The sequence below is a fragment of the Rhipicephalus microplus genome, chromosome X (genome assembly GCF_043290135.1).
Source record: "Rhipicephalus microplus isolate Deutch F79 chromosome X, USDA_Rmic, whole genome shotgun sequence".
NCBI classification, from domain to species: domain Eukaryota; kingdom Metazoa; phylum Arthropoda; class Arachnida; order Ixodida; family Ixodidae; genus Rhipicephalus; species Rhipicephalus microplus.
The window spans coordinates 163,242,704-163,264,164 of NC_134710.1; the positions used below are offsets into that span (position 1 = coordinate 163,242,704).

At 51.4% G+C, this 21,461-nt stretch overlaps 1 protein-coding gene and 31 non-coding genes across 32 annotated transcripts; all 32 read left to right on the forward strand.

Annotated features, from left to right (window-relative positions):
• Window positions 1-19: 19 nt before the first annotated feature.
• Window positions 20-1,038, forward strand: LOC142777029 (uncharacterized). The gene has a single exon (XM_075881335.1). It carries the CDS (start codon window positions 20-22, stop codon window positions 1,022-1,024), a length of 1,005 nt encoding a protein of 334 aa, XP_075737450.1. The 3' UTR covers window positions 1,025-1,038.
• Window positions 1,039-1,137: 99 nt separating this feature from the next.
• Window positions 1,138-1,219, forward strand: TRNAS-ACU (transfer RNA serine (anticodon ACU)). The gene has a single exon. It is a non-coding gene; the product is annotated as a tRNA-Ser (tRNA).
• A 560-nt stretch (window positions 1,220-1,779) lies between these two features.
• Window positions 1,780-1,861, forward strand: TRNAS-GCU (transfer RNA serine (anticodon GCU)). Its single transcript has one exon. It is a non-coding gene; the product is annotated as a tRNA-Ser (tRNA).
• A 239-nt stretch (window positions 1,862-2,100) lies between these two features.
• TRNAS-GCU (transfer RNA serine (anticodon GCU)) lies at window positions 2,101-2,182 on the forward strand. The gene has a single exon. It is a non-coding gene; the product is annotated as a tRNA-Ser (tRNA).
• An 886-nt stretch (window positions 2,183-3,068) lies between these two features.
• On the forward strand, window positions 3,069-3,150 carry TRNAS-GCU (transfer RNA serine (anticodon GCU)). Its single transcript has one exon. It is a non-coding gene; the product is annotated as a tRNA-Ser (tRNA).
• An 882-nt stretch (window positions 3,151-4,032) lies between these two features.
• On the forward strand, window positions 4,033-4,114 carry TRNAS-GCU (transfer RNA serine (anticodon GCU)). The gene has a single exon. It is a non-coding gene; the product is annotated as a tRNA-Ser (tRNA).
• Window positions 4,115-4,514: 400 nt separating this feature from the next.
• On the forward strand, window positions 4,515-4,596 carry TRNAR-CCU (transfer RNA arginine (anticodon CCU)). Its single transcript has one exon. It is a non-coding gene; the product is annotated as a tRNA-Arg (tRNA).
• Window positions 4,597-5,158: 562 nt separating this feature from the next.
• Window positions 5,159-5,240, forward strand: TRNAS-GCU (transfer RNA serine (anticodon GCU)). Its single transcript has one exon. It is a non-coding gene; the product is annotated as a tRNA-Ser (tRNA).
• A 1,202-nt stretch (window positions 5,241-6,442) lies between these two features.
• On the forward strand, window positions 6,443-6,524 carry TRNAS-GCU (transfer RNA serine (anticodon GCU)). The gene has a single exon. It is a non-coding gene; the product is annotated as a tRNA-Ser (tRNA).
• Window positions 6,525-6,763: 239 nt separating this feature from the next.
• On the forward strand, window positions 6,764-6,845 carry TRNAR-UCU (transfer RNA arginine (anticodon UCU)). Its single transcript has one exon. It is a non-coding gene; the product is annotated as a tRNA-Arg (tRNA).
• Window positions 6,846-7,082: 237 nt separating this feature from the next.
• Window positions 7,083-7,164, forward strand: TRNAS-GCU (transfer RNA serine (anticodon GCU)). The gene has a single exon. It is a non-coding gene; the product is annotated as a tRNA-Ser (tRNA).
• Window positions 7,165-7,402: 238 nt separating this feature from the next.
• Window positions 7,403-7,484, forward strand: TRNAS-GCU (transfer RNA serine (anticodon GCU)). Its single transcript has one exon. It is a non-coding gene; the product is annotated as a tRNA-Ser (tRNA).
• A 557-nt stretch (window positions 7,485-8,041) lies between these two features.
• TRNAR-CCU (transfer RNA arginine (anticodon CCU)) lies at window positions 8,042-8,123 on the forward strand. Its single transcript has one exon. It is a non-coding gene; the product is annotated as a tRNA-Arg (tRNA).
• Window positions 8,124-13,693: 5,570 nt separating this feature from the next.
• TRNAS-GCU (transfer RNA serine (anticodon GCU)) lies at window positions 13,694-13,775 on the forward strand. The gene has a single exon. It is a non-coding gene; the product is annotated as a tRNA-Ser (tRNA).
• Window positions 13,776-14,174: 399 nt separating this feature from the next.
• Window positions 14,175-14,256, forward strand: TRNAS-GCU (transfer RNA serine (anticodon GCU)). Its single transcript has one exon. It is a non-coding gene; the product is annotated as a tRNA-Ser (tRNA).
• Window positions 14,257-14,335: 79 nt separating this feature from the next.
• On the forward strand, window positions 14,336-14,417 carry TRNAR-GCG (transfer RNA arginine (anticodon GCG)). The gene has a single exon. It is a non-coding gene; the product is annotated as a tRNA-Arg (tRNA).
• Window positions 14,418-15,133: 716 nt separating this feature from the next.
• Window positions 15,134-15,215, forward strand: TRNAS-GCU (transfer RNA serine (anticodon GCU)). Its single transcript has one exon. It is a non-coding gene; the product is annotated as a tRNA-Ser (tRNA).
• A 243-nt stretch (window positions 15,216-15,458) lies between these two features.
• On the forward strand, window positions 15,459-15,540 carry TRNAS-GCU (transfer RNA serine (anticodon GCU)). Its single transcript has one exon. It is a non-coding gene; the product is annotated as a tRNA-Ser (tRNA).
• Window positions 15,541-16,261: 721 nt separating this feature from the next.
• Window positions 16,262-16,343, forward strand: TRNAS-GCU (transfer RNA serine (anticodon GCU)). The gene has a single exon. It is a non-coding gene; the product is annotated as a tRNA-Ser (tRNA).
• A 238-nt stretch (window positions 16,344-16,581) lies between these two features.
• On the forward strand, window positions 16,582-16,663 carry TRNAS-GCU (transfer RNA serine (anticodon GCU)). Its single transcript has one exon. It is a non-coding gene; the product is annotated as a tRNA-Ser (tRNA).
• A 79-nt stretch (window positions 16,664-16,742) lies between these two features.
• TRNAS-GCU (transfer RNA serine (anticodon GCU)) lies at window positions 16,743-16,824 on the forward strand. Its single transcript has one exon. It is a non-coding gene; the product is annotated as a tRNA-Ser (tRNA).
• A 551-nt stretch (window positions 16,825-17,375) lies between these two features.
• Window positions 17,376-17,457, forward strand: TRNAS-GCU (transfer RNA serine (anticodon GCU)). The gene has a single exon. It is a non-coding gene; the product is annotated as a tRNA-Ser (tRNA).
• A 79-nt stretch (window positions 17,458-17,536) lies between these two features.
• Window positions 17,537-17,618, forward strand: TRNAC-GCA (transfer RNA cysteine (anticodon GCA)). Its single transcript has one exon. It is a non-coding gene; the product is annotated as a tRNA-Cys (tRNA).
• A 399-nt stretch (window positions 17,619-18,017) lies between these two features.
• Window positions 18,018-18,099, forward strand: TRNAR-CCU (transfer RNA arginine (anticodon CCU)). Its single transcript has one exon. It is a non-coding gene; the product is annotated as a tRNA-Arg (tRNA).
• Window positions 18,100-18,340: 241 nt separating this feature from the next.
• On the forward strand, window positions 18,341-18,422 carry TRNAS-GCU (transfer RNA serine (anticodon GCU)). The gene has a single exon. It is a non-coding gene; the product is annotated as a tRNA-Ser (tRNA).
• A 238-nt stretch (window positions 18,423-18,660) lies between these two features.
• On the forward strand, window positions 18,661-18,742 carry TRNAS-GCU (transfer RNA serine (anticodon GCU)). Its single transcript has one exon. It is a non-coding gene; the product is annotated as a tRNA-Ser (tRNA).
• An 80-nt stretch (window positions 18,743-18,822) lies between these two features.
• Window positions 18,823-18,904, forward strand: TRNAS-GCU (transfer RNA serine (anticodon GCU)). Its single transcript has one exon. It is a non-coding gene; the product is annotated as a tRNA-Ser (tRNA).
• Window positions 18,905-19,294: 390 nt separating this feature from the next.
• TRNAS-GCU (transfer RNA serine (anticodon GCU)) lies at window positions 19,295-19,376 on the forward strand. Its single transcript has one exon. It is a non-coding gene; the product is annotated as a tRNA-Ser (tRNA).
• Window positions 19,377-19,455: 79 nt separating this feature from the next.
• TRNAS-ACU (transfer RNA serine (anticodon ACU)) lies at window positions 19,456-19,537 on the forward strand. The gene has a single exon. It is a non-coding gene; the product is annotated as a tRNA-Ser (tRNA).
• Window positions 19,538-20,097: 560 nt separating this feature from the next.
• TRNAR-CCU (transfer RNA arginine (anticodon CCU)) lies at window positions 20,098-20,179 on the forward strand. The gene has a single exon. It is a non-coding gene; the product is annotated as a tRNA-Arg (tRNA).
• Window positions 20,180-20,417: 238 nt separating this feature from the next.
• Window positions 20,418-20,499, forward strand: TRNAS-GCU (transfer RNA serine (anticodon GCU)). The gene has a single exon. It is a non-coding gene; the product is annotated as a tRNA-Ser (tRNA).
• A 239-nt stretch (window positions 20,500-20,738) lies between these two features.
• TRNAS-GCU (transfer RNA serine (anticodon GCU)) lies at window positions 20,739-20,820 on the forward strand. Its single transcript has one exon. It is a non-coding gene; the product is annotated as a tRNA-Ser (tRNA).
• Window positions 20,821-21,461: the final 641 nt, after the last annotated feature.

A 21,461-nucleotide genomic window follows, 5' to 3' on the forward strand; every position in this document is an offset into this window, starting at 1 on the left:
GGGTGGTAGGGAACTTTCTATGTTTTCTAGAGCGACTGCATGCAATTGGTTCATTGTTTGCAAAGTATGGTATGTTCTGCAGTTCCTATTTATGTCAAGAGCGAATGTGCAGAAATTGCATCGAGTCTTAGCTGTGTTTGTTTGGGGGTCGGTTTGGGAGCGTACGAGTCGAACAAACTTATTTCATTCACTAAGAAATGGTGGTTTAGGATTGGCTCACCTCTTCCTCAAGCAAATTGTGTCTAGATATATTTTTTTACGCGACCAATGTAACCCGTTTGTGAGAACATTTCTACAAATTGTACTTTCTAATAAGATTCCTGATTATGTGGTATCAAGTATGTCTGTGAAATGTAACCTACGTGGATATTTAAGAGAAGTTATAATGGCATATGAAATACTGAAAGTGAGATTTTCAATGGAATATTTATCTGTTGTAAAGAGAAAACGTCTTTACAAAGATTTACGTGACGTAATGCTGCCTCAGCCTATCTACAGATCAGTATACCAGGTTGGTGCTGAACGTGACGTATTGAAGAGAGTGAAAATGATGACCGTACGCGCAAGTGCAAAAACATTTTTTTTTCAGCTGCACAGCGGAACATTGCCCGTAAAACCATGGTTACAAGAAAAGGGTTTCTTTGTTCCGTGGTCGATGGACTGCCTTATCTGTAAGAAACCCGAGACTGTCAACCACATTTTTCTTGATTGCTGGGATGCTGTTTTTCTGTGGGACATTCTGCAGCGTACTTTGAAAAAGGACTTGCCTATCACACCACACGGTATTAGATTCTTGGCTGTAGAAAATGAGGATGGTGTGCCTTATGATATGTTTATGTTGCTTGTGCTTCACAGCGTGTGGCGAACTAGAATGGCAGTAAGACACGTAGATAAAGATGCCCGATGTGCGCATGAATACTTCACGGAAAGTATTGTATACATAAGAGACGTGTTATCTTCCAGAGAAGAAAGACCTGAATGGGTGTCGTTGTTGAATGTGTTGGCTACAATGAAGCAGTTTTAAATGAAACCAGTCACAGCCAGCCTGGTGTTTTTTTAAACTTGTTTAAAAGTGATCGTAAATTGTATTTCTTTTGTGCGAAGCAGGCAATAAAGAAAAAAAAAAAAAAAAAAAAAGACGAGGTGGCCGAGAGGTTAAGGCGATGGACTACTAATCCATTGGGCTCTGCCCGCGTGGGTTCGAATCCCATCCTCGTCGAGTCCCGAAACTTTTTTTGTTCTCCCAGTGATCGGTCTTAGACACTAGTGTGTAAGCTGCACAGATGGCCTGCAAGGCGGACGAGGTGGACGAGAGCCTAAGGCGATGGACTGCTAATCCATTGAGCTCTGCCCGCGTGGGTTCGAATTCCATCCTCGTCGAGTCGCGTAACTTTTTTTCTCTGAGTGATGGGTCTTCGACACTAGTGTGTAAGCTGCAAGAATGACCTGCAAGGCGGGCGAGCTGGCCTAGAGGTTAAGACGATAAACTGCTAATGCATTGGGCTCTGCCCGCGTGGGTTCGAATCCCATCTTCGTCGAGTCGCGTAGCTTTTTCTTGTTCTCCCAGTGATCGGTCTTCGACACTAGTATGTAAGCTGCACATTTGGGGTGCAAGTCGGACAAGGTGGCCGGGAGGTTATCGCGATGGACTGCTAATTTATTGGGCTCAGCCCGCGTGGGTTCGAATCCCATCCTCGTCGAGTCGCTTAACTCATTTTGTTCTCGCAGTGATCTGTCTACGACACTAGTGTGTAAGCCGCACGAATGGCCTGCAAGGCAGACGAGGTGGCCGAGAGGTTAAGGCGATTGACTGCTAATCCATTGGACTCTGCCCGCGTGGGTTCGAATCCCATCCTCGTCGAGTTGCGTAACTTTTTTTCTTCTCCCAGTGATCGGTCTTCGACACTAGTGTGGAAGCTGCACGGATGGGGTGCAATGCGGACGAGGTGGCCGAGAGGTTAAGGATTGACTGCTAATTTATTGGGCTCGGCCTGCGTGGGTTCGAATCCCATCCTCGTCGAGTCGCGTAACTTTTTTTTGTTCTCCCAGTAATCAGTCTTCGACACTAGTGTGTAAGCTGCGCGGTTGGCCTGCAAGGCGGACGAGGTGGCCGAGAGGTTAAGGCGATGGACTGCTAATCCATTGGGCTCTGCCCGCGTTGGTTAGAATCCCATCCTCGTCGAGTCGCGTAACTTTTTTTTTGTTCTCCCAGTGATCGGTCTTCGACACTAGTGTGTAAGCTGCACGGATGGGGTGCAATGCGGACGAGGTGGCCGAGAGGTTAAGGATATACTCCTAATTTATTGGGCTCGGACTGCGTGGGTTCGAATCCAATCCTCGTCGAGTCGCGTAACTTTTTTTGTTCTCCCAGTAATCAGTCTTCGTCACTAGTGTGTAAGCTACACGAATGGCCTACAAGGCGTACGAGGTGGCCGAGAGGTTAAGGCGATGGACTGCTAACCCATTGGGCTCGCCCGCGTGGGTTCGAATTCCATCCTCGTCGAGTCGCGTAACTTTTTTTTGTTCTCCCAGTGATCGGTCTTCGACACTAGTGTGTAAGCTGCACGGATGGGGTGCAATGCGGACGAGGTGGCCGAGAGGTTAAGGATTGACTGCTAATTTATTGGGCTCGGCCCGCGTGGGTTCGAATCCCAACCTCGTCGAGTCGCGTAACTTTTTTTTTGTTCTCCCAGTAATCAGTCTTCGACACTAGTGTGTAAGCTGCACGGGTGTCCTGCAAGGCGGATGAGGTGGCCGAGAGGTTAAAGCGATGGACTGCTAACCCATTTGGCTGTGCCCACGTGGGTTCGAATTCCATCCTCGTTAAGTCGCGTACCTTTTTTTTGTTCTCCCAGTGATCGGTCTTCGACACTAGTGTGTAAGCTGCACGGATGGGGTGCAATGCGGACGAGGTGGCCGAGAGGTTAAAGATTGACTGCTAATTTATTGGGCTCGGCCCGCGTGGGTTCGAATCCCAACCTCGTCGAGTCGCGTAACTTTTTTTTTTGTTCTCCCAGTAATCAGTCTTCGACACTAGTGTGTAAGCTGCACGGGTGTCCTGCAAGGCGGATGAGGTGGCCGAGAGGTTAAGGCGATGGACTGCTAACCCATTGGGCTCTGCCCGCGTGGGTTCGAATTCCATCCTCGTTAAGTCGCGTAACTTTTTTTTGTTCTCCCAGTGATCGGTCTTCGACACTAGTGTGTAAGCAGCACGGATGGGGTGCAATGCGGACGAGGTGGCCGAGAGGTTAAGGATTGACTGCTAATTTATTGGGCTCGGCCCGCGTGGGTTCGAATCCCATCCTCGTCGAGTCGCGTAACTTTTTTTTTGTTCTCCCAGTAATCAGTCTTCGACTCTAGTGTGTAAGCTGCCCGGGGGGCCTGCAAGGCTGACGAGGTGGCCGAGAGGTTAAAGATTGACTGCCAATTTATTGGGCTCGGCCCGCGTGGGTTCGAATCCCATCCTCGTCGAATCACGTAACTTTTTTTTGTTCTCCCAGTGATCGGTCTTCGACACTAGTGTGAAAGCTGCACAGATGGCCTGCAAGGCGGACGAGGAACGACGAGAGCTTAAGGCGATGGACTGCTAATCCATTCAGCTCTGCCCGCGTGGGTTCGAATCCCATCCTCGTCGAGTCGCGTAACTTTTTTTCTCCGAGTGATGGGTCTTCGACACTAGTGTGTAATCTGCAATAATGACCTGCAAGGCGGACGAGCTGGCTGAGAGGTTAAGACGATGGACTGCTAATGCATTGGGCTCTGCCCGCGTTGGTTCGAATCCCGTCCTCGTCGAGTCGCGTAGCTTTATTTGTTCTCCCAGTGATCGGTCTTCGACACTAGTATGTAAGCTGCACAGATGGGGTGCAAGTCGGACAAGGTGGCCGGGAGGTTATGGCGATGGACTGCTATTCCATTGGGCTCATTCCGCGTTGGTTCGAAAGCCGTCCTCGTCGAGTCGCGTAACTCAGTTTGTTCTCCCAGTGATCTGTCTACGACACTAGTGTGTAAGCCGCACGAATGGCCTGCAAGGCAGACGAGGTGGCCGAGAGGTTAAGGCGATTGACTGCTAATGCATTGGACTCTGCCCGCGTGGGTTCGAATCCCATCCTCGTCGAGTCACGTAACGGTTTTTCTTCTCCCAGTGATCGGGCTTCGACACTAGTGTTTAAGCTGCACGGATGGGGTGCAATGCGGACGAGGTGGCCGAGAGGTTAAGGATTGACTGCCAATTTATAAGGCTCAGCCCGCGTGGGTTCGAATCCCATCCTCGTCGAGTCGCGTAACTTTTTTTAGTTCTCCCAGTAATCAGTCTTTGACACTAGTGTGTAAGCTGCATGGTTGGCCTGCAAGACGGACGAGGTGGCCGTGAGGTTAAGGCGATTGACTGCTATTCCATTGGTCTCATTCCGCGTGGGTTCGAAACCCATCCTCGTCGAGTCGCGTAACTCATTTTGTTCTCCCAGTGATCTGTCTACGACACTAGTGTGTAAGCCGCACGAATGGCCTGAAAGGCAGACGAGGTGGCCGAGAGGTTAAGGCGATTGACTCCTAATCCATTGGACTGGTCCCGCGTGGGTTCGAATCCCATCCTCGTCGAGTCGCGTAACTTTTTTTTTTCTCCCAGTGATCGGTCTTCGACACTAGTATGTAAGCTGCACAGATGGGGTGCAAGTCGGACAAGGTGGCCGGGAGGTTACGGCGATGGACTGCTAATCTATTGTACTCATTCCGCGTGGGTTCGAATCCCGTCCTGGTCGAGTCGCGTAACTTTTTTTTCTTCCTCCAGTGATCGGTCTTCGACACTAGTGTGTAAGCTGCACGGATGGGGTGCAATGCGTACGAGGTGGCCGAGAGGTTAAGGATTGACTGCTAATTTATTGGGCTCAGCCCGCGTGGTTTCGAATCCCATCCTCATCGAGCCGCGTAACTTTTTTTTTGTTCTCCAAGTTATCAGTCTTTGACACTAGTGTGTAAGCTGCACGGGCGCCTGCAAGACGGACGAGGTGGCCGAGAAGTTAAGGCGATGAACTGCTAATCCATTGGGCTCTGTCCGCGTGGGTTCGAATGCCATCCTCATCGAGTCGCGTAAGTTTTTTTGTTTTCCCAGTGATCTGTCCACGACACTAGTGTGTAAGCCGCACGAATGGCCTGCAAGGCAGACGAGGTGGCCGAGAGGTTAAGGCGATTTACTGCTAATCCATTGGGCTCTGCCCGTGTGGGTTCGAATCCCATCCTCGTCGTGTCGCGTAACTTTTTTTTCTTCTCCCAGTGATCGCTCTTCGACACTTGTGTGTAAGCTGCACGAATGGGGTGCAATGCGGACGAGGTGGCCGAGAGGTTAAGGATTGACTGCTAATCCATTGAGCTCTGCCCGCGTGGGTTCGAATCCCATCCTCGTCGAGCCGCGTAACTTCTTTTTTCCGAGTGATGGGTCTTCGACACTAGTGTGTAAGCTGCAAGAATGACCTGCAAGGCGGACGAGCTGGCTGAGAGGTTAAGACGATGGACTGCTAATGCATTGGGTTCTTCCCGCGTTGGTTCGAATCCCGTCCGCGTCGAGTCGCGTAGCTTTTTTTTGTTCTCCCAGTGATCGGTCTTCGACACTAGTATGTAAGCTGCACAGATAGGGTGCAAGTCGGACAAGGTGGCCGGGAGGTTATGGCGATGGACTGCTAATCCATTGGGCTCATTTCGCGTTGGTTCGAAACCCATCGTCGTCGAGTCGCGTAACTCATTTTGTTCTCCCAGTGATCTGTCTACGACACTAGTGTGTAAGCCGCACGAATGGCCTGCAAGGCAGACGAGGTGGCCGAGAGGTTAAGGCGATTGACTGCTAATCCATTGGGCTCTGCCCGCGCGGGTTCGAATCCGATCCCCGTCGAGTCGCGTAACTTTTTTTTCTTCTCCCAGTAATCGGTCTTCGACACTAATGTGTAAGCTGCACGGATGGGGTGCAATGCGGACGAGGTGGCCGAGAGGTTAAGGATTGACTGCTAATTTATTGGGCTCGGACTGCGTGGGTTCGAATCCCATCCTCGTCGAGTCGCGTAACTTTTTTTTGTTCTCCCTGTAATCAGTCTTCGACACTAGTATGTAAGCTGCACAGATGGGGTGCAAGTCGGACAAGGTGGCCGGGAGGTTATGGCGGTGGACTGCTAATCCATTGGGCTCATTTCTCGTTGGTTCGAAACCCATCCTCGTCGAGTCGCGTAACTCATTTTCTTCTCCCAGTGATCGGTCTTCGACACTAGTGTGTAAGCTGCACGGATGGGGTGCAATGCGGACGAGGTGGCCGAGAGGTTAAGGATTGACTGCTAATTTATTGGGCTCGGGCTGCGTGGGTTCGAATCCCATCCTCGTCGAGTCGCGTAACTTTTTTTTGTTCTCCCTGTAATCAGTCTTCGACACTAGTGTGTAAGCTGCACGGTTGGCCTGCAAGGCGGACGAGGTGGCCGAGAGGTTAAGGCGATGGACTGCTAATCCATTGGGCTCTGCCCGCGTGGGTTCGAATCCCATACTCGTCGAGTCACGTAACTTTTTTTCTTCTCCTAGTGATCGGTCTTCGACACTAGTATTTAAGCTGCACGGATGTGGTGCGATGCGGACGAGGTGGCTGAGAGGTTAAGGATTGACTGCTAATTTATTGGGCTCTGCCCGCGTGGGTTCGAATTTCATCCTCGTCGAGTCGCGTAACTTTTTTTTGTTCTCCCAGTGATCGGTCTTCGACACTAGTGTGTAAGCTGCACGAATGGCCTGCAAGGCGGACGAGCTGGCCGAGAGGTTAAGGCGATGGACTTCTAATCCATTGGGCTCTGCCCGCGTGGGTTCGAATCCCATCCTCGTCGAGTCGCATAACTTTTTTGTTCTCGCAGTGATCGGTCTTCGACACTAGTGTGTAAGCTGCACAGATGGACTGCAAGGCGGACGAGGAACGACGAGAGCTTAAGGCGATGGACTGCTAATCCATTGAGCTCTGCCCGCGTGGTTTCGAATCCCATCCTCGTCGAGTCGCGTAACTTTTTTTCTCCGAGTGATGGGTCTTCGACACTAGTGTGTAAGCTGCACGGGTGGCCTGCAAGGCGGACGAGGTGGCCGAGAGGTTAAGCCGATGGACTGCTAATCCATTGGGCTCTGCCCGCGTGGGTTCGAATCCAATCCTCGTCGAGTCACGTAACTTTTTTTCTTCTCCCAGTGATCGGTCTTCGACACTAGTGTTTAAGCTGCACGGATGGGGTGCAATGCGGACGAGGTGGCTGAGAGGTTAAGGATTGACTGCTAATTTATTGGGCTCTGCCCGCGTGGGTTCGAATCCCATCCTGGTCGAGTCCCGAAACTTTTTTTGTTCTCCCAGTGATCGGTCTTCGACACTAGTGTGTAAGCTGCACAGGTGGGGTGCAAGTCGGACGAGGTGGCCGAGAGGTTAAGGCGATGGACTGCTAATCCATTGGGCTCTGCCCGCGTGGGTTCGAATCCCATCCTCGTCGAGTCCCGAAACTTTTTTTTCTCCCAGTGATCGGTCTTCGACACTAGTGTGTAAGCTGCACAGATGGCCTGCAAGGCGGACAAGGTGGACGAGAGCTTAAGGCGATGGACTGCTCATCCATTGAGATCTGCCCGCGTGGGTTCGAATGCCATCCTCGTCGAGTCGCGTAACTTTTTTTCTCTGAGTGATGGGTCTTCAACACTAGTGTGTAAGCTGCAAGAATGACCTGCAAGGCGGGCGTGCTAGCCGAGAGGTTAAGACGATAAACTGCTAATGCATTGGGCTCTGCCCGCGTGGGTTCGAATCCCATCTTCGTCGAGTCGCGTAGCTTTTTTTTTTCTCCCAGTGATCGGTCTTCGACACTAGTATGTAAGCTGCACAGATGGGGTGCAAGTCGGACAAGGTGGCCGGGAGGTTATGGCGATAGACTGCTAATCTATTGGACTCATTCCGCGTGGGTTCGAATCCCGTCCTGGTCGAGTCGCGTAACTCCTTTTGTTCTCCCAGTGATCTGTCTACGACACTAGTGTGTAAGCCGCACGAATGGCCTGCAAGGCAGACAAGGTGGCCGAGAGGTTAAGGCGATTGACTCCTAATCCATTGGGCTGGTCCCGCGTGGGTTCGAATCCCATCCTCGTCGAGTCGCGTAACTTTTTTTTCTTCTCCCAGTGATCGGTCTTCGACACTAGTGTGTAAGCTGCACGGATGGGGTGCAATGCGGACGAGGTGGCCGAGAGGTTAAGGATTGACTGCTAATTTATTGGGCTCAGCCCGCGTGGTTTCGAATCCCATCCTCGTCGAGCCGCGTAACTTTTTTTGTTCTCCCAGTTATCAGTCTTTGACACTAGTGTGTAAGCTGCACGGGTGGCCTGCAAGACGGACGAGGTGGCCGAGAAGTTAAGGCGATGAACTGCTAATCCATTGGGCTCTGTCCGCGTGGGTTCGAATGCCATCCTCGTCGAATCGCGTAACTTTTTTTGTTCTCCCAGTGATCGGTCTTCGTCACTAGTGTGTAAGCTGCACGAATGGCCTACAAGGCGGACGAGGTGGCCGAGAGGTTTCCACTTCCGGCTTTCGAGCGATACGGTCGCGGAATGTTCGGCTCCGACGGAGCGGTATCAGCGGCCCGACCGGGCCGCGGTGACAGGGTTTTTGCGCCTAGCGCCGACGATTATCAGGTGATTTTGCCCAATCTGCCTTCCGGACGCATCGCTGCGAATACCGTTTTCATGCATGGTGATCCGAGAGCCCGGCCTTACCGCGTCGAGGACTACAGGGACACTTTGGCCAAGCTTGGTGCGCTCGACGACGTTTTGGCGTTGGGGGCGTATCAAATGAACCACGTATGGGCTGTGACACTGACGAGTGCTGAGGCTGCTCGGAAGTTGCTCTCCGCCATCGATGTGAAGGTAAAGGATCGCCCATGTTTGCTCATTGACCCAAATAACCGCGAGGTTCGCTTGAAGCTTCACTGGTTGCTGCACGGCGTGACCGACGAAGACGTGCGTGTTGCCTTGACTCCCTATGGGAAAGTGTTCGAAGTGAAACGGGAGAAGTGGCGAGCACCGGGCATCACAGAAAAGGGCTCAACGACGCGGTCTGTGGGACTAAAGCTGCACTCCGACGTCAAGGTGGATGACATTCCGCACCAGCTCAAGATTGCCGGAGAGCTGACTCTCGTTGTCGTTCCGGGCCGTGCACCGTTGTGCCTACGGTGCAAGAGTACCGGTCACATACGTCGCGACTGCCGAGTACCCCGCTGCAGTCGTTGTCGCCGCTTCGGCCACGAAGACGCCGACTGCGCGAAGACATATGCCAGTGTGACTGGACCAGCGCAGGAAAGTGATGCACTGGAGCACCTCATGGACGAAGCAGACTCGGAAGAAACAGCAGGAGTTAACCCGAGCTCTGCTGTGGAAGATGGGTCGTCATGCCGTCAAGAAGAGGGAGTGTGTGAAGCACCAGGTAAGCCCGACACCGGGCTTCCCTATGAAGGCGTAGGCGAAAGTAGTGAAAAGGTGGATGCAAGCAGCACCGGCGACACGTGTCTTGGCTCAGCAGACGAGACCCCCTCGGAGGCTGAACCGATGACTGGGATTGAAAGCGACAGTGGCACTGTGACGGGGAAGCGTCCCCGTGACGAAGGGAAAAAAGACAAGGGCACCACTGCTGCCTCGCCGGACGAACCACCCGCCAAAACGACTCCCGCTCGGCGGCCTCTCATCCGGCCACGGCCAAACATTTCGTCGGAGCGCAAGACGGCGGAAACGCCGCCTTCGCCAACTTAAGGACTGTACTGAGACAAGGCGTTCAGGAAGGAATTGCAGTTGTAAGGTAAGCGCCATGCCCCTGGGTTTTTCGTAGCCTTACAATGGTGCAAATAGAAAATTCAATCCGTGTGGCCACTTTAAATGTGCGTGGCCTGGCCTCACGGAGAAAACAATGTCAACTTTATCGGTTAGTAAGCGACCTCGACCTTGACATACTGGCAGTCCAAGAGACTAAAGTCCATGGCGACGATGAAACTGGGGGCATGGTGCGCCAATTCTTGCCGCGGTATTCTGTTATAGTTAGCCATGCCATAGGGACTTCTTCCGGTTGCGTTTTGTTCGTCAGACAGAGTCTGGGTGCTAAAGTAGAAGCCTCAACGTCATGTCCGTCTGGTCGGCTCATTGTTTGCGATCTTTTGTTTTCGGGATTGGAATGGCGCGTAATATGCTTGTACGCACCGACTGTCACTGACGAAAGACGCATATTTTTCGAACAACTAAAGCAGTATACCAATTGTAATAGGCTCCTAATCATTATTGGCGATTTCAACTGCGTCCTTTCAGCCAAAGACAAAACTAGCGAACGACATTACAGGGATGCAAGTACGGCTGTCTTAAGCGATATAGTAAGAGAACATGGTTTGGAGGATGTGGCTGAATGTCTCGGTGGTGGCCGGACTATGCAGTACACCCACTTTCAGGCAGCCAGCCACGCCCGACTAGATAGGGCGTACGTGAGTGTAGAATTGGTACCGCTTTGCAAGGCATACCGTGTTAACGCCGTTTCATTCAGTGACCACTGCTTGGTTAGCTTTGTAGTAGCTAGCACGAAAGAAACGAAAAGGGCCTTCGAGTGGCAACTATGGAAATTGAATTCGAATCTGCTGAGTGATGAAAAATTTATGGAGGAAGTAATGACGCAAGTTGAAAAAATGAAAGTTCGCAGTAAAAAGACGTTTAGAGAAAAATGGGAGAACTTCAAGCAGGTCGTTAAATTAAAGGCTTTGGAACGCTCGAGCGCTATAAGCAGAGAAAAAGGAGCAGAAGAAAAGCTCATGCGCAGAAACCTGGAAAAATTGCTCCTCGAAGAATGTAGAATGCCCGGCATGTTTCTTGAAGATATTCGCGCGTTGAAAAGTAAAATTGAGCGGTTCGATGTCGAAAGATACCGCGGTGCTATGGTGCGGGCAAGAGCCGAGCGACTGATAACGGCAGAAGCACCGTCAAAAAGGGCGTTGGGCTCAGAAAAGTGGCATGCGCGTCGTAATCAGATAACAGAAATTGAACACGAGGGTGAAGTCAGCGATGTCGCAGATGTTATCGAGCGTGCTTTCTTTGAGCACTTCCATGGTTTATTCGCCGCCAGCTCAGTTGATGTCGATCGTTTTAAAAAAGATTTTTTACCGCTGATGCCAAAGCTTGACAATAATGCAAAAGAATTATTGGAAGAACCCATTTCGGAAGAGGAAGTTAACAGTGCTATTGAAAGTATGCATCCTGGGAAATCGCCTGGCCCTGATGGTCTGACTTCCGCCTTTTATAAGTGCTTCAAGTTTGAAATAACACCAGTCTTAGCTGACGTTTATAATGAGGCATTCGAGCTGAAAATATTACCCCCGTCCTTTTCATCATCTCACACTGTTCTTATACCAAAATCGGAAGACCCCGTTGCACTGCGCAAAGTAAATTCTTACCGCCCAATCTGCCTCACTAATGGAGATTACAAGATATTCATGAAAATCCTAGCTAAAAGGTTGCAAACAGTCATTACGGAGCTCGTGGGGCCACATCAGACATGCGGCATTAAAGGTCGAACTATCCTCACGAATATACACGCAGCCCGGAGCATCCTCGAATGTTGCGACGCTATTGGTGCGCGAGTCGCAATGCTGCAAATCGACCTCGAGAAAGCTTTTGACAGGGTGCCTCATGAAATTCTGCTGTGCATCCTAGATTATGTGAATTTAGGGAAAATAATCAAAGAGGGGGTTGTCATGGCGTACCGAGACTGCTCAACGCGGCTAATCGTTAACAAGGTGGTGGGGAAGCCCATCCCAGTCAAGCGTTCGGTCCGTCAGGGTTGTCCTCTCTCACCACTATTGTTTTGTTTGTACATAGAGTCCTTTTGTTTGAGTGTCATAGAGAATGACTGTGTCCGTGGGTTTAAGCTGCACGAGGTTGAAGTCCGACTGTTGGCTTATGCGGACGATATTGCCATTTTTTGCGCGGACTCTGACAGCATAGCAGATGCTGTCAAATGCGTTACTAACTTCTGTGCTGCAAGTGGCAGCGCTGTAAACTGGGGAAAATGCCTTGGCTTTTGGCACGGTGACTGGGCAGAAACCCCAGACAGTTTTGCCAGCATAAGGTTTGTTCCGACACCGGTGAAATACTTGGGTGCCCCCCTCGAATGCTACAAAGACAGCGAATTGTACTGGAGGAGCCAAGTGGATAACCTGCGGGAAAGAGTGAACAAGTGGAATGGCTGGAATTGGTCTATGTTTTCTAAAGCCACAATTTGCAACATATTCTTAGTGAGTAAAATTTGGTATATCTTACAAGTCTTACATTGTTCAAGGGTAAATATCCAAAAATTTCACCGTGTGTTTGCTGTCTTTGTGTGGGAATCGTCTTGGGAAAGATCGAGTCGGACCAATTTATTTCTTCGAGTGCGAAATGGAGGACTCGGCTTGTCGCATTTGTTTTTAAGACAGGTAGTCAATCGATTTTGTTTCTTTAGAGACGTCGACAACCCATTCCTTCGCACTGTCTGTCAACTTCGCCTGGGGCAACACTTGCCTAACATGGTTGTATCAACCTGCAGCGTACCTGGTGGTGTTTATGGCTTTCTCCGCGAAGTTGTACTTTCTTGTAGGTTTCTTGCAGTGCGGTTTTCACTTGAATATTTGAGTCAAGTCCGACGAAGAAAGTTGTACAAGGACCTATGTGATGTGTTTTTACCAGTGCCTATGTATCGGTCCCTTTACAATGTATGCCATGGCCACACTGTACTAAAGCGCGTCAAGGCGATGAAAATATCGCCAGGTGCTAAGAATTTCTTTTTTAAATTACATACCGGTACGCTGACCGTCAAAACCTGGATGGCTGCAAAGGGGTTCTACGTTCCTTGGGGCACGCATTGCATAATATGCAGAAAGGAGGAGACAATTGAGCATGTATTCATTGACTGCTGGGATGCTGTTTTTCTTTGGGACGTGCTCCAGCGCACGATCAAAAAAGACTTCCCCATAAATGCATATGGCATCCGCTATTTGCATATACAAAGTGACGATGGTACCCCATATGATATGATAATGCTTATGGCTCTTCATAGCATTTGGAAATCCAGGATGGCAGCCATGCACTTTGATGTAGATGCACGAGCGCCCACCCAGTACTTCAAAGAGTATATAAGAAATTTTGTGGATGAACAAAAGTTGGAGGAATTCCCCCCAGAATGGTTGCCGCGCGTCGAATTACTATCGACGATAAAAACATTTTAACTGATGCGTGGCCACATCGTTTGAGCCATGGTTTTTACAATGTTTTGGATTGTGTTGTGTAATTATCAGTTAATATGTGTATTGTTTATGTGAGCCGAAAACAGGCAATAAAGAAAAAAAAAGGTGGCCGAGAGGTTAAGGCGATGGACTGCTAATTCATTGGGCTCTGCCCGCGTGGATTCGAATCCCATCCTTGTCGGGTCGCGTAACTTTTTTTGTTCTCCCAGTGATCGGTCTTCGACACTAGTTTGTAAGCTGCACAAATGGCCTACAAGGCAGACGAGGTGGCGGAGAGGTTAAGGATTGACTGCTAATTTATTGGGCTTGGCCCGCGTGGGTTTGAATCCCATCTTCGTCGAGTCGCGTAATTTTTTTTTGTTCTCCCAGTAATCAGTCCTTACACTAGTGTGTAAGCTGCACGAGTAGCCTGCAAGCCGGACGAGGTGGCCGAGAGGTTAAGGCGATGGACTGCTAATCCATTGGGCTCTGCCCGCTTAGGTTCGAATGCCATCCTCGTCGGGTCGCGTAAACTTTTTTGTTCTCCCAGTCATCGGTCTTCGACACTAGTTTGTAAGCTGCACAAATGGCCTACAAGGCAGACGAGGGGGCGGAGAGGTTAAGGATTGACTGCTAATTTATTGGGCTCGGCCCGCGTGGGTTTGAATCCCATCTTCGTCGAGTCGCGTAATTTTTTTTTGTTCTCACAGTGATCGGTCTTCGACGCTAGTGTTTAAGCTGCACGGATGGGGTGCAATGCGGACGAGGTGGCCGAGAGGTTAAGGATTGACTGTAAATTTATTGGGCTTGGCCCGCGTGGGTTTGAATCCCAACCTCGTCGAGTCGCGTAACTTTTCTTTGTTCTCCCAGTAATCAGTCTTCGACACTAGTGTGTAAGCTGCACGGGTGTCCTGCAAGGTGGATGAGGTGGCCGATAGGTTAAGGCGATGAACTGCTAATCCATTGGGCTCTGCCCGCGTGGGTTCGAATCCCATCCTCGTCGAGTCGCGTAGCTTTTTTTGTTCTCCCAGTGATCGGTCTTCGTCACTAGTGTGTAAACTGCACGAATGGCCTACAAGGCGGACGAGGTGGCCGAGAGGTAAAGGCGATGGACTGCGAATCCATTGGGCTCTGCCCACTTGGGTTAGAATTCCATCCTCGTCGGGTCACGTAACTTTTTTTGTTCTCCCAGTGATCGGTCTTCGACACTAGTTTGTAAGCTGCACAAATGGCCTACAAGGCAGACGAGGTAGCGGAGAGGTTAAGGATTGACTGCTAATTTATTGGGCTCTGCCCGCGTGGGTTTGAATCCCATCTTCGTCGAGTCGCGTAATTTTTTTTTGTTCTCCCAGTAATCAGTCCTTACACTAGTGTGTAAGCTGCACGAGTAGCCTGCAAGCCGGACGAGGTGGCCGAGAGCTTAAGGCGATGGACTGCTAATCTATTGAGCTCTGCCCGTGTGGGTTCGAATCTCATCCTCGTCGAGTCGCGTAATTTTTTTTCTCCGAGTGATGGGTCTTCGACACTAGTGTGTAAGCTGCAAGAATGACCTGCAAGGCGGACGAGCTGGCCGAGAGGTTAAGGCGATTGACTGCTAATCTATTGGACTCTGCCCGCGTGGTTTCGAATCGCATCCTCGTCGAGTCGCGTAACTTTTTTTCTTCTCCCAGTGATCGGTATTCGACACTACTGTCGAAGCTGTACGGATGGGGTGCAATGTGGACGAGGTGGCCGAGAGGTTAAGGATTGACTGCTAATTTATTGGGCTCAGCCTGCGTGGGTTCGAATCCCATCCTCGTCGAGTCGCGTAACTTTTTTTCTTCTCCCTGTGATCGGTCTTCGACACTAGTGTTTAAGCTGCACGGATGGGGTGCAATGCAGACGAGGTGGCCGAGAGGTTAAGGCGATTGACTGCTAATCCATTGGGCTCTGCCCGCCTGGGTTCGAAACCCATCCTTGTCGAGTCGCGTAACTTTTTTTTTTGTTCTCCCAGTGATCGGTCTTCGACACTAGTGTGTAAGCTGCACGGATGGGGTGCAATGCGGACGAGGTGGCCGAGAGGTTAAGAATTGACTGCTAATTTTTTGGGCTCGGCCTGCGTGGGTTCGAATCCCATCCTCGTAGAGTCGCGTAACTTTTTTTTTGTTCTCCCAGTAATCAGTCTTCGACTCTAGTGTGTAAGCTGCACGGGTGGCCTGCAAGGTGGACGAGGTGGCCGAGAGGTTAAGGCGATGGACTGCTAATCCATTGGGCTCTGCACGCGTGGGTACGAATCCCATCCTCGTCGAGTCGCGTAACTTTTTTTCTCCGAGTGATGGGTCTTCGACACTAGTGTGTAAGCTGCAAGAATGACCTGCAAGGCGGACGAGCTGGCTGAGAGGTTAAGACGATGGACTGCTAATGCATTGGGTTCTGCCCGCGTTGGTTCGAATCCCGTCCTCGTCGAGTCGCGTAGCTTTTTTTTGTTCTCCCAGTGATCGGTCTTCGACACTAGTATGTAAGCTGCACAGATGGGGTGCAAGTCGGACAAGGTGGCCGGGAGGTTATGGCGATGGACTGCTAATCCATTGGGCTCATTCCGCGATGGTTCGAAACCCATCCTCGTCGAGTCGCGTAACTCATTTTGTTCTCCCAGTGATCTGTCTACGACACTAGTGTGTAAGCCGCACGAATGGCCTGCAAGGCAGACGAGGTGGCCGAGAGGTTAAGGCGATTGACTGCTAATCCATTGGACTCTGCCCGCGTGGTTTCGAATCCGATCCTCGTCGAGTCGCGTAACTTTTTTTTCTTCTCCCAGTGATCGGTCTTCGACACTAGTGTGTAAGCCTCACGGATGGGGTGCAATGCGGACGAGGTGGCCGAGAGGTTAAGGATTGACTGCTAATTTATTGGGCTCGGACTGCGTGGGTTCGAATCCCATCCTCGTCGAGTCGCGTAACTTTTTTTTGTTCTCCCTGTAATCAGTCTTCGACACTAGTGTGTAAGCTGCACGGGTGGCCTGCAAGGCGGACGAGGTGGCCGAGAGGTTAAGGCGATAGACTGCTAATCCATAGGGCTCTACCCGCGTGGGTTCGAATCCCATCCTCGTCGAGTCACGTAACTTTTTTTCTTCTCCCAGCGATCGGTCTTCGACACTAGTGTTTAAGCTGCACAGATGGGGTGCAATGCGGACGAGGTGGCTGAGAGGTTAAGGATTGACTGCTAATTTATTGGGCTCTGCCCGCGTGTGTTCGAATTCTATCCTCGTCGAGTCGTGTAACTTTTTTTGTTCTCCCAGTGATCGGTCTTCGACACTAGTGTGTAAGCTGCACGAATGGCCTGCAAGGCGGACGAGGTGGCCGAGAGGTTAAGACGATGGACTGCTAATGCATTGGGCTCTGCCCACGTGGGTTCGAATCCCATCCTCATCGAGTCGCGTAAGTTTTTTTGTTCTCCCAGTGATCTGTCTACGACACTAGTGTGTAAGCCGCACGAATTGCCTGCAAGGCAGACGAGGTGGCCGAGAGGTTAAGGCGATTTACTGCTAATCCATTGGGCTCTGCCCGTGTGGGTTCGAATCCCATCCTCGTCGTGTCGCGTAACTTTTTTTTTCTTCTCCCAGTGATCGCTCTTCGACACTTGTGTGTAAGCTGCACGAATGGGGTGCAATGCGGACGAGGTGGCCGAGAGGTTAAGGATTGCATTGGGCTTCCCGCGGGGGTTCGAATCCTGTCCTCGTCGAGTCGCGTAGCTTCTTTTGTTCTCCCTGTGATCGGTCTTCGACACTAGTATATAAGCTGCACAGATGGGGTGCAAGTCGGACAAGGTGGCCGGGAGGTTATGGCGATGGACCTCTAATCCATTGGGCTCATTCCGCGTTGGTTCGAAACCCATCCTCGTCGAGTCGCGTAACTCATTTTGTTCTCCCAGTGATCTGTCTACGACACTAGTGTGTAAGCCGCACGAATGGCCTGCAAGGCAGACGAGGTGGCCGAGAGGTTAAGGCGATTGACTGCTAATCCATTGGACTCTGCCCGCGTGGTTTCGAATCCGATCCTCGTCGAGTCGCGTAACTTTTTTTTGTTCTCCCAGTAATCAGTCTTCGACACTAGTGCGTAAGCTGCACGGGTGGCCTGCAAGGCGGACGAGGTGGCCGAGAGGTTAAGACGATGGACTGCTAATCCATTGGGCTCTGCCCGCGTGGGTTCGAATCCCATCCTCGTCGAGTCCCGAAACTTTTTTTGTTCTCCCAGTGATCGGTCTTCGACACTAGTGTGTAAGCTGCACAGATGGCCTGCAAGGCGGACGAGGTGGCCGAGAGGTTAAGGCGATGGACTGCAAATCTATTGGGCTCTGCCCGCGTGGGTTCGAATTCCATCCTCGTCGAGTCGCGTAGCTTTTTTTCTCTGAGTGATGGGTCTTCGACACTAGTGTGTAAGCTGCAAGAATGACCTGCAAGGCGGGCGAGCTGGCCTAGAGGTTGAGACGATAAACTGCTAATGCATTGGGCTCTGCCCGCGTGGGTTCGAATCCCATCTTCGTCGAGTCGCGTAGCTTTTTTTTGTTCTCCCAGTGATCGGTCTTCGACACTAGTATGTAAGCTTCACATTTGGGGTGCAAGTCGGACAAGGTGGCCGGGAGGTTATGGCGATGGACTGCTAATCCATTGGACTCATTCCGCGTGGGTTCGAATCCCGTCCTGGTCGATTCGCGTAACTCATTTTGTTCTCCCAGTGATCTGTCTACGACACTAGTGTGTAAGCCGCACGAATGGCCTGCAAGGCAGACAAGGTGGCCGAGAGGTTAAGGCGATTGACTCCTAATCCATTGGGCTGGTCCCGCGTGGGTTCGAATCCCATCCTCGTCGAGTCGCGTAACTTTTTTTTCTTCTCCCAGTGATCGGTCTTCGACACTAGTGTGTAAGCTGCACGGATGGGGTGCAATGCGGACGAGGTGGCCGAGAGGTTAAGGATTGACTGCTAATTTATTGGGCTCGGACTGCGTGGGTTCGAATCCCATCCTCGTCGAGTCGCGTAACTTTTTTTTTGTTCTCCCTGTAATCAGTCTTCGACACTAGTGTGTAAGCTGCACGGGTGGCCTGCAAGGCGGACGAGGTGGCCGAGAGGTTAAGGCGATGGACTGCTAATCCATAGGGCTCTACCCGCGTGGGTTCGAATCCCATCCTCGTCGAGTCACGTAACTTTTTTTCTTCTCCCAGTGATCGGTCTTCGACACTAGTGTTTAAGCTGCACAGATGGGGTGCAATGCGGACGAGGTGGCTGAGAGGTTAAGGATTGACTGCTAATTTATTGGGCTCTGCCCGCGTGTGTTCGAATTCCATCCTCGTCGAGTCGTGTAACTTTTTTTGTTCTCCCAGTGATCGGTCTTCGACACTAGTGTGTAAGCTGCACGAATGGCCTGCAAGGCGGACGAGGTGGCCGAGAGGTTAAGACGATGGACTGCTAATGCATTGGGCTCTGCCCACGTGGGTTCGAATCCCATCCTCATCGAGTCGCGTAAGTTTTTTTTGTTCTCCCAGTGATCTGTCTACGACACTAGTGTGTAAGCCGCACGAATTGCCTGCAAGGCAGACGAGGTGGCCGAGAGGTTAAGGCGATTTACTGCTAATCCATTGGGCTCTGCCCGTGTGGGTTCGAATCCCATCCTCGTCGTGTCGCGTAACTTTTTTTTTCTTCTCCCAGTGATCGCTCTTCGACACTTGTGTGTAAGCTGCACGAATGGAGTGCAATGCGGACGAGGTGGCCGAGAGGTTAAGGATTGCATTGGGCTTCCCGCGGGGGTTCGAATCCTGTCCTCGTCGAGTCGCGTAGCTTCTTTTGTTCTCCCAGTGATCGGTCTTCGACACTAGTATATAAGCTGCACAGATGGGGTGCAAGTCGGACAAGGTGGCCGGGAGGTTATGGCGATGGACCTCTTATCCATTGGGCTCATTCCGCGTTGGTTCGAAACCCATCCTCGTCGAGTCGCGTAACTTTTTTTTGTTCTCCCAGTAATCAGTCTTCGACACTAGTGGGTAAGCTGCACGGGTGGCCTGCAAGGCGGACGAGGTGGCCGAGAGGTTAAGGCGATGGACTGCTAATCCATTGGGCTCTGCCCGCGTGGGTTCGAATCCCATCCTCGTTGAGTCCCGAAACTTTTTTTGTTCTCCCAGTGATCGGTCTTCGACACTAGTGTGTAAGCTGCACAGATGGCCTGCAAGGCGGACGAGGTGGCCGAGAGGTTAAGGCGATGGACTACTAATCCATTGGGCTCTGCCCGCGTGGGTTCGAATCCCATCCTCGTCGAGTCCCGAAACTTTTTTTGTTCTCCCAGTGATCGGTCTTAGACACTAGTGTGTAAGCTGCACAGATGGCCTGCAAGGCGGACGAGGTGGACGAGAGCCTAAGGCGATGGACTGCTAATCCATTGAGCTCTGCCCGCGTGGGTTCGAATTCCATCCTCGTCGAGTCGCGTAACTTTTTTTCTCTGAGTGATGGGTCTTCGACACTAGTGTGTAAGCTGCAAGAATGACCTGCAAGGCGGGCGAGCTGGCCTAGAGGTTAAGACGATAAACTGCTAATGCATTGGGCTCTGCCCGCGTGGGTTCGAATCCCATCTTCGTCGAGTCGCGTAGCTTTTTCTTGTTCTCCCAGTGATCGGTCTTCGACACTAGTATGTAAGCTGCACATTTGGGGTGCAAGTCGGACAAGGTGGCCGGGAGGTTATCGCGATGGACTGCTAATCCATTGGACTCATTCCGCGTGGGTTCGAATCCCGTCCTGGTCGATTCGCGTAACTCATTTTGTTCTCCCAGTGATCTGTCTACGACACTAGTGTGTAAGCCGCACGAATGGCCTGCAAGGCAGACAAGGTGGCCGAGAGGTTAAGGCGATTGACTCCTAATGCATTGGGCTGGTCCCGCGTGGGTTCGAATCCCATCCTCGTCGAGTCGCGTAACTTTTTTTCTTCTCCCAGTGATCGGTCTTCGACACTAGTGTGTAAGCTGCACGAATGGGGTGCAATGCGGACGAGGTGGCCGAGAGGTTAAGGATTGACTGCTAATTTATTGGGCTCAGCCCGCGTGGGTTCGAATCCCATCCTCGTCGAGTCGCTTAACTCATTTTGTTCTCGCAGTGATCTGTCTACGACACTAGTGTGTAAGCCGCACGAATGGCCTGCAAGGCAGACGAGGTGGCCGAGAGGTTAAGGCGATTGACTGCTAATCCATTGGACTCTGCCCGCGTGGGTTCGAATCCCATCCTCGTCGAGTTGCGTAACTTTTTTTCTTCTCCCAGTGATCGGTCTTCGACACTAGTGTGGAAGCTGCACGGATGGGGTGCAATGCGGACGAGGTGGCCGAGAGGTTAAGGATTGACTGCTAATTTATTGGGCTCGGCCTGCGTGGGTTCGAATCCCATCCTCGTCGAGTCGCGTAACTTTTTTTTGTTCTCCCAGTAATCAGTCTTCGACACTAGTGTGTAAGCTGCGCGGGTGGCCTGCAAGGCGGACGAGGTGGCCGAGAGGTTAAGGCGATGGACTGCTAATCCATTGGGCTCTGCCCGCGTTGGTTAGAATCCCATCCTCGTCGAGTCGCGTAACTTTTTTTTTGTTCTCCCAGTGATCGGTCTTCGACACTAGTGTGTAAGCTGCACGGATATGGTGCAATGCGGACGAGGTGGCCGAGAGGTTAAGGATTGACTCCTAATTTATTGGGCTCGGACTGCGTGGGTTCGAATCCAATCCTCGTCGAGTCGCGTAACTTTTTTTGTTCTCCCAGTAATCAGTCTTCGTCACTAGTGTGTAAGCTACACGAATGGCCTACAAGGCGTACGAGGTGGCCGAGAGGTTAAGGCGATGGACTGCTAACCCATTGGGCTCGCCCGCGTGGGTTCGAATTCCATCCTCGTCGAGTCGCGTAACTTTTTTTTGTTCTCCCAGTGATCGGTCTTCGACACTAGTGTGTAAGCTGCACGGATGGGGTGCAATGCGGACGAGGTGGCCGAGAGGTTAAGGATTGACTGCTAATTTATTGGGCTCGGCCCGCGTGGGTTCGAATCCCAACCTCGTCGAGTCGCGTAACTTTTTTTTTGTTCTCCCAGTAATCAGTCTTCGACACTAGTGTGTAAGCTGCACGGGTGTCCTGCAAGGCGGATGAGGTGGCCGAGAGGTTAAAGCGATGGACTGCTAACCCATTTGGCTCTGCCCGCGTGGGTTCGAATTCCATCCTCG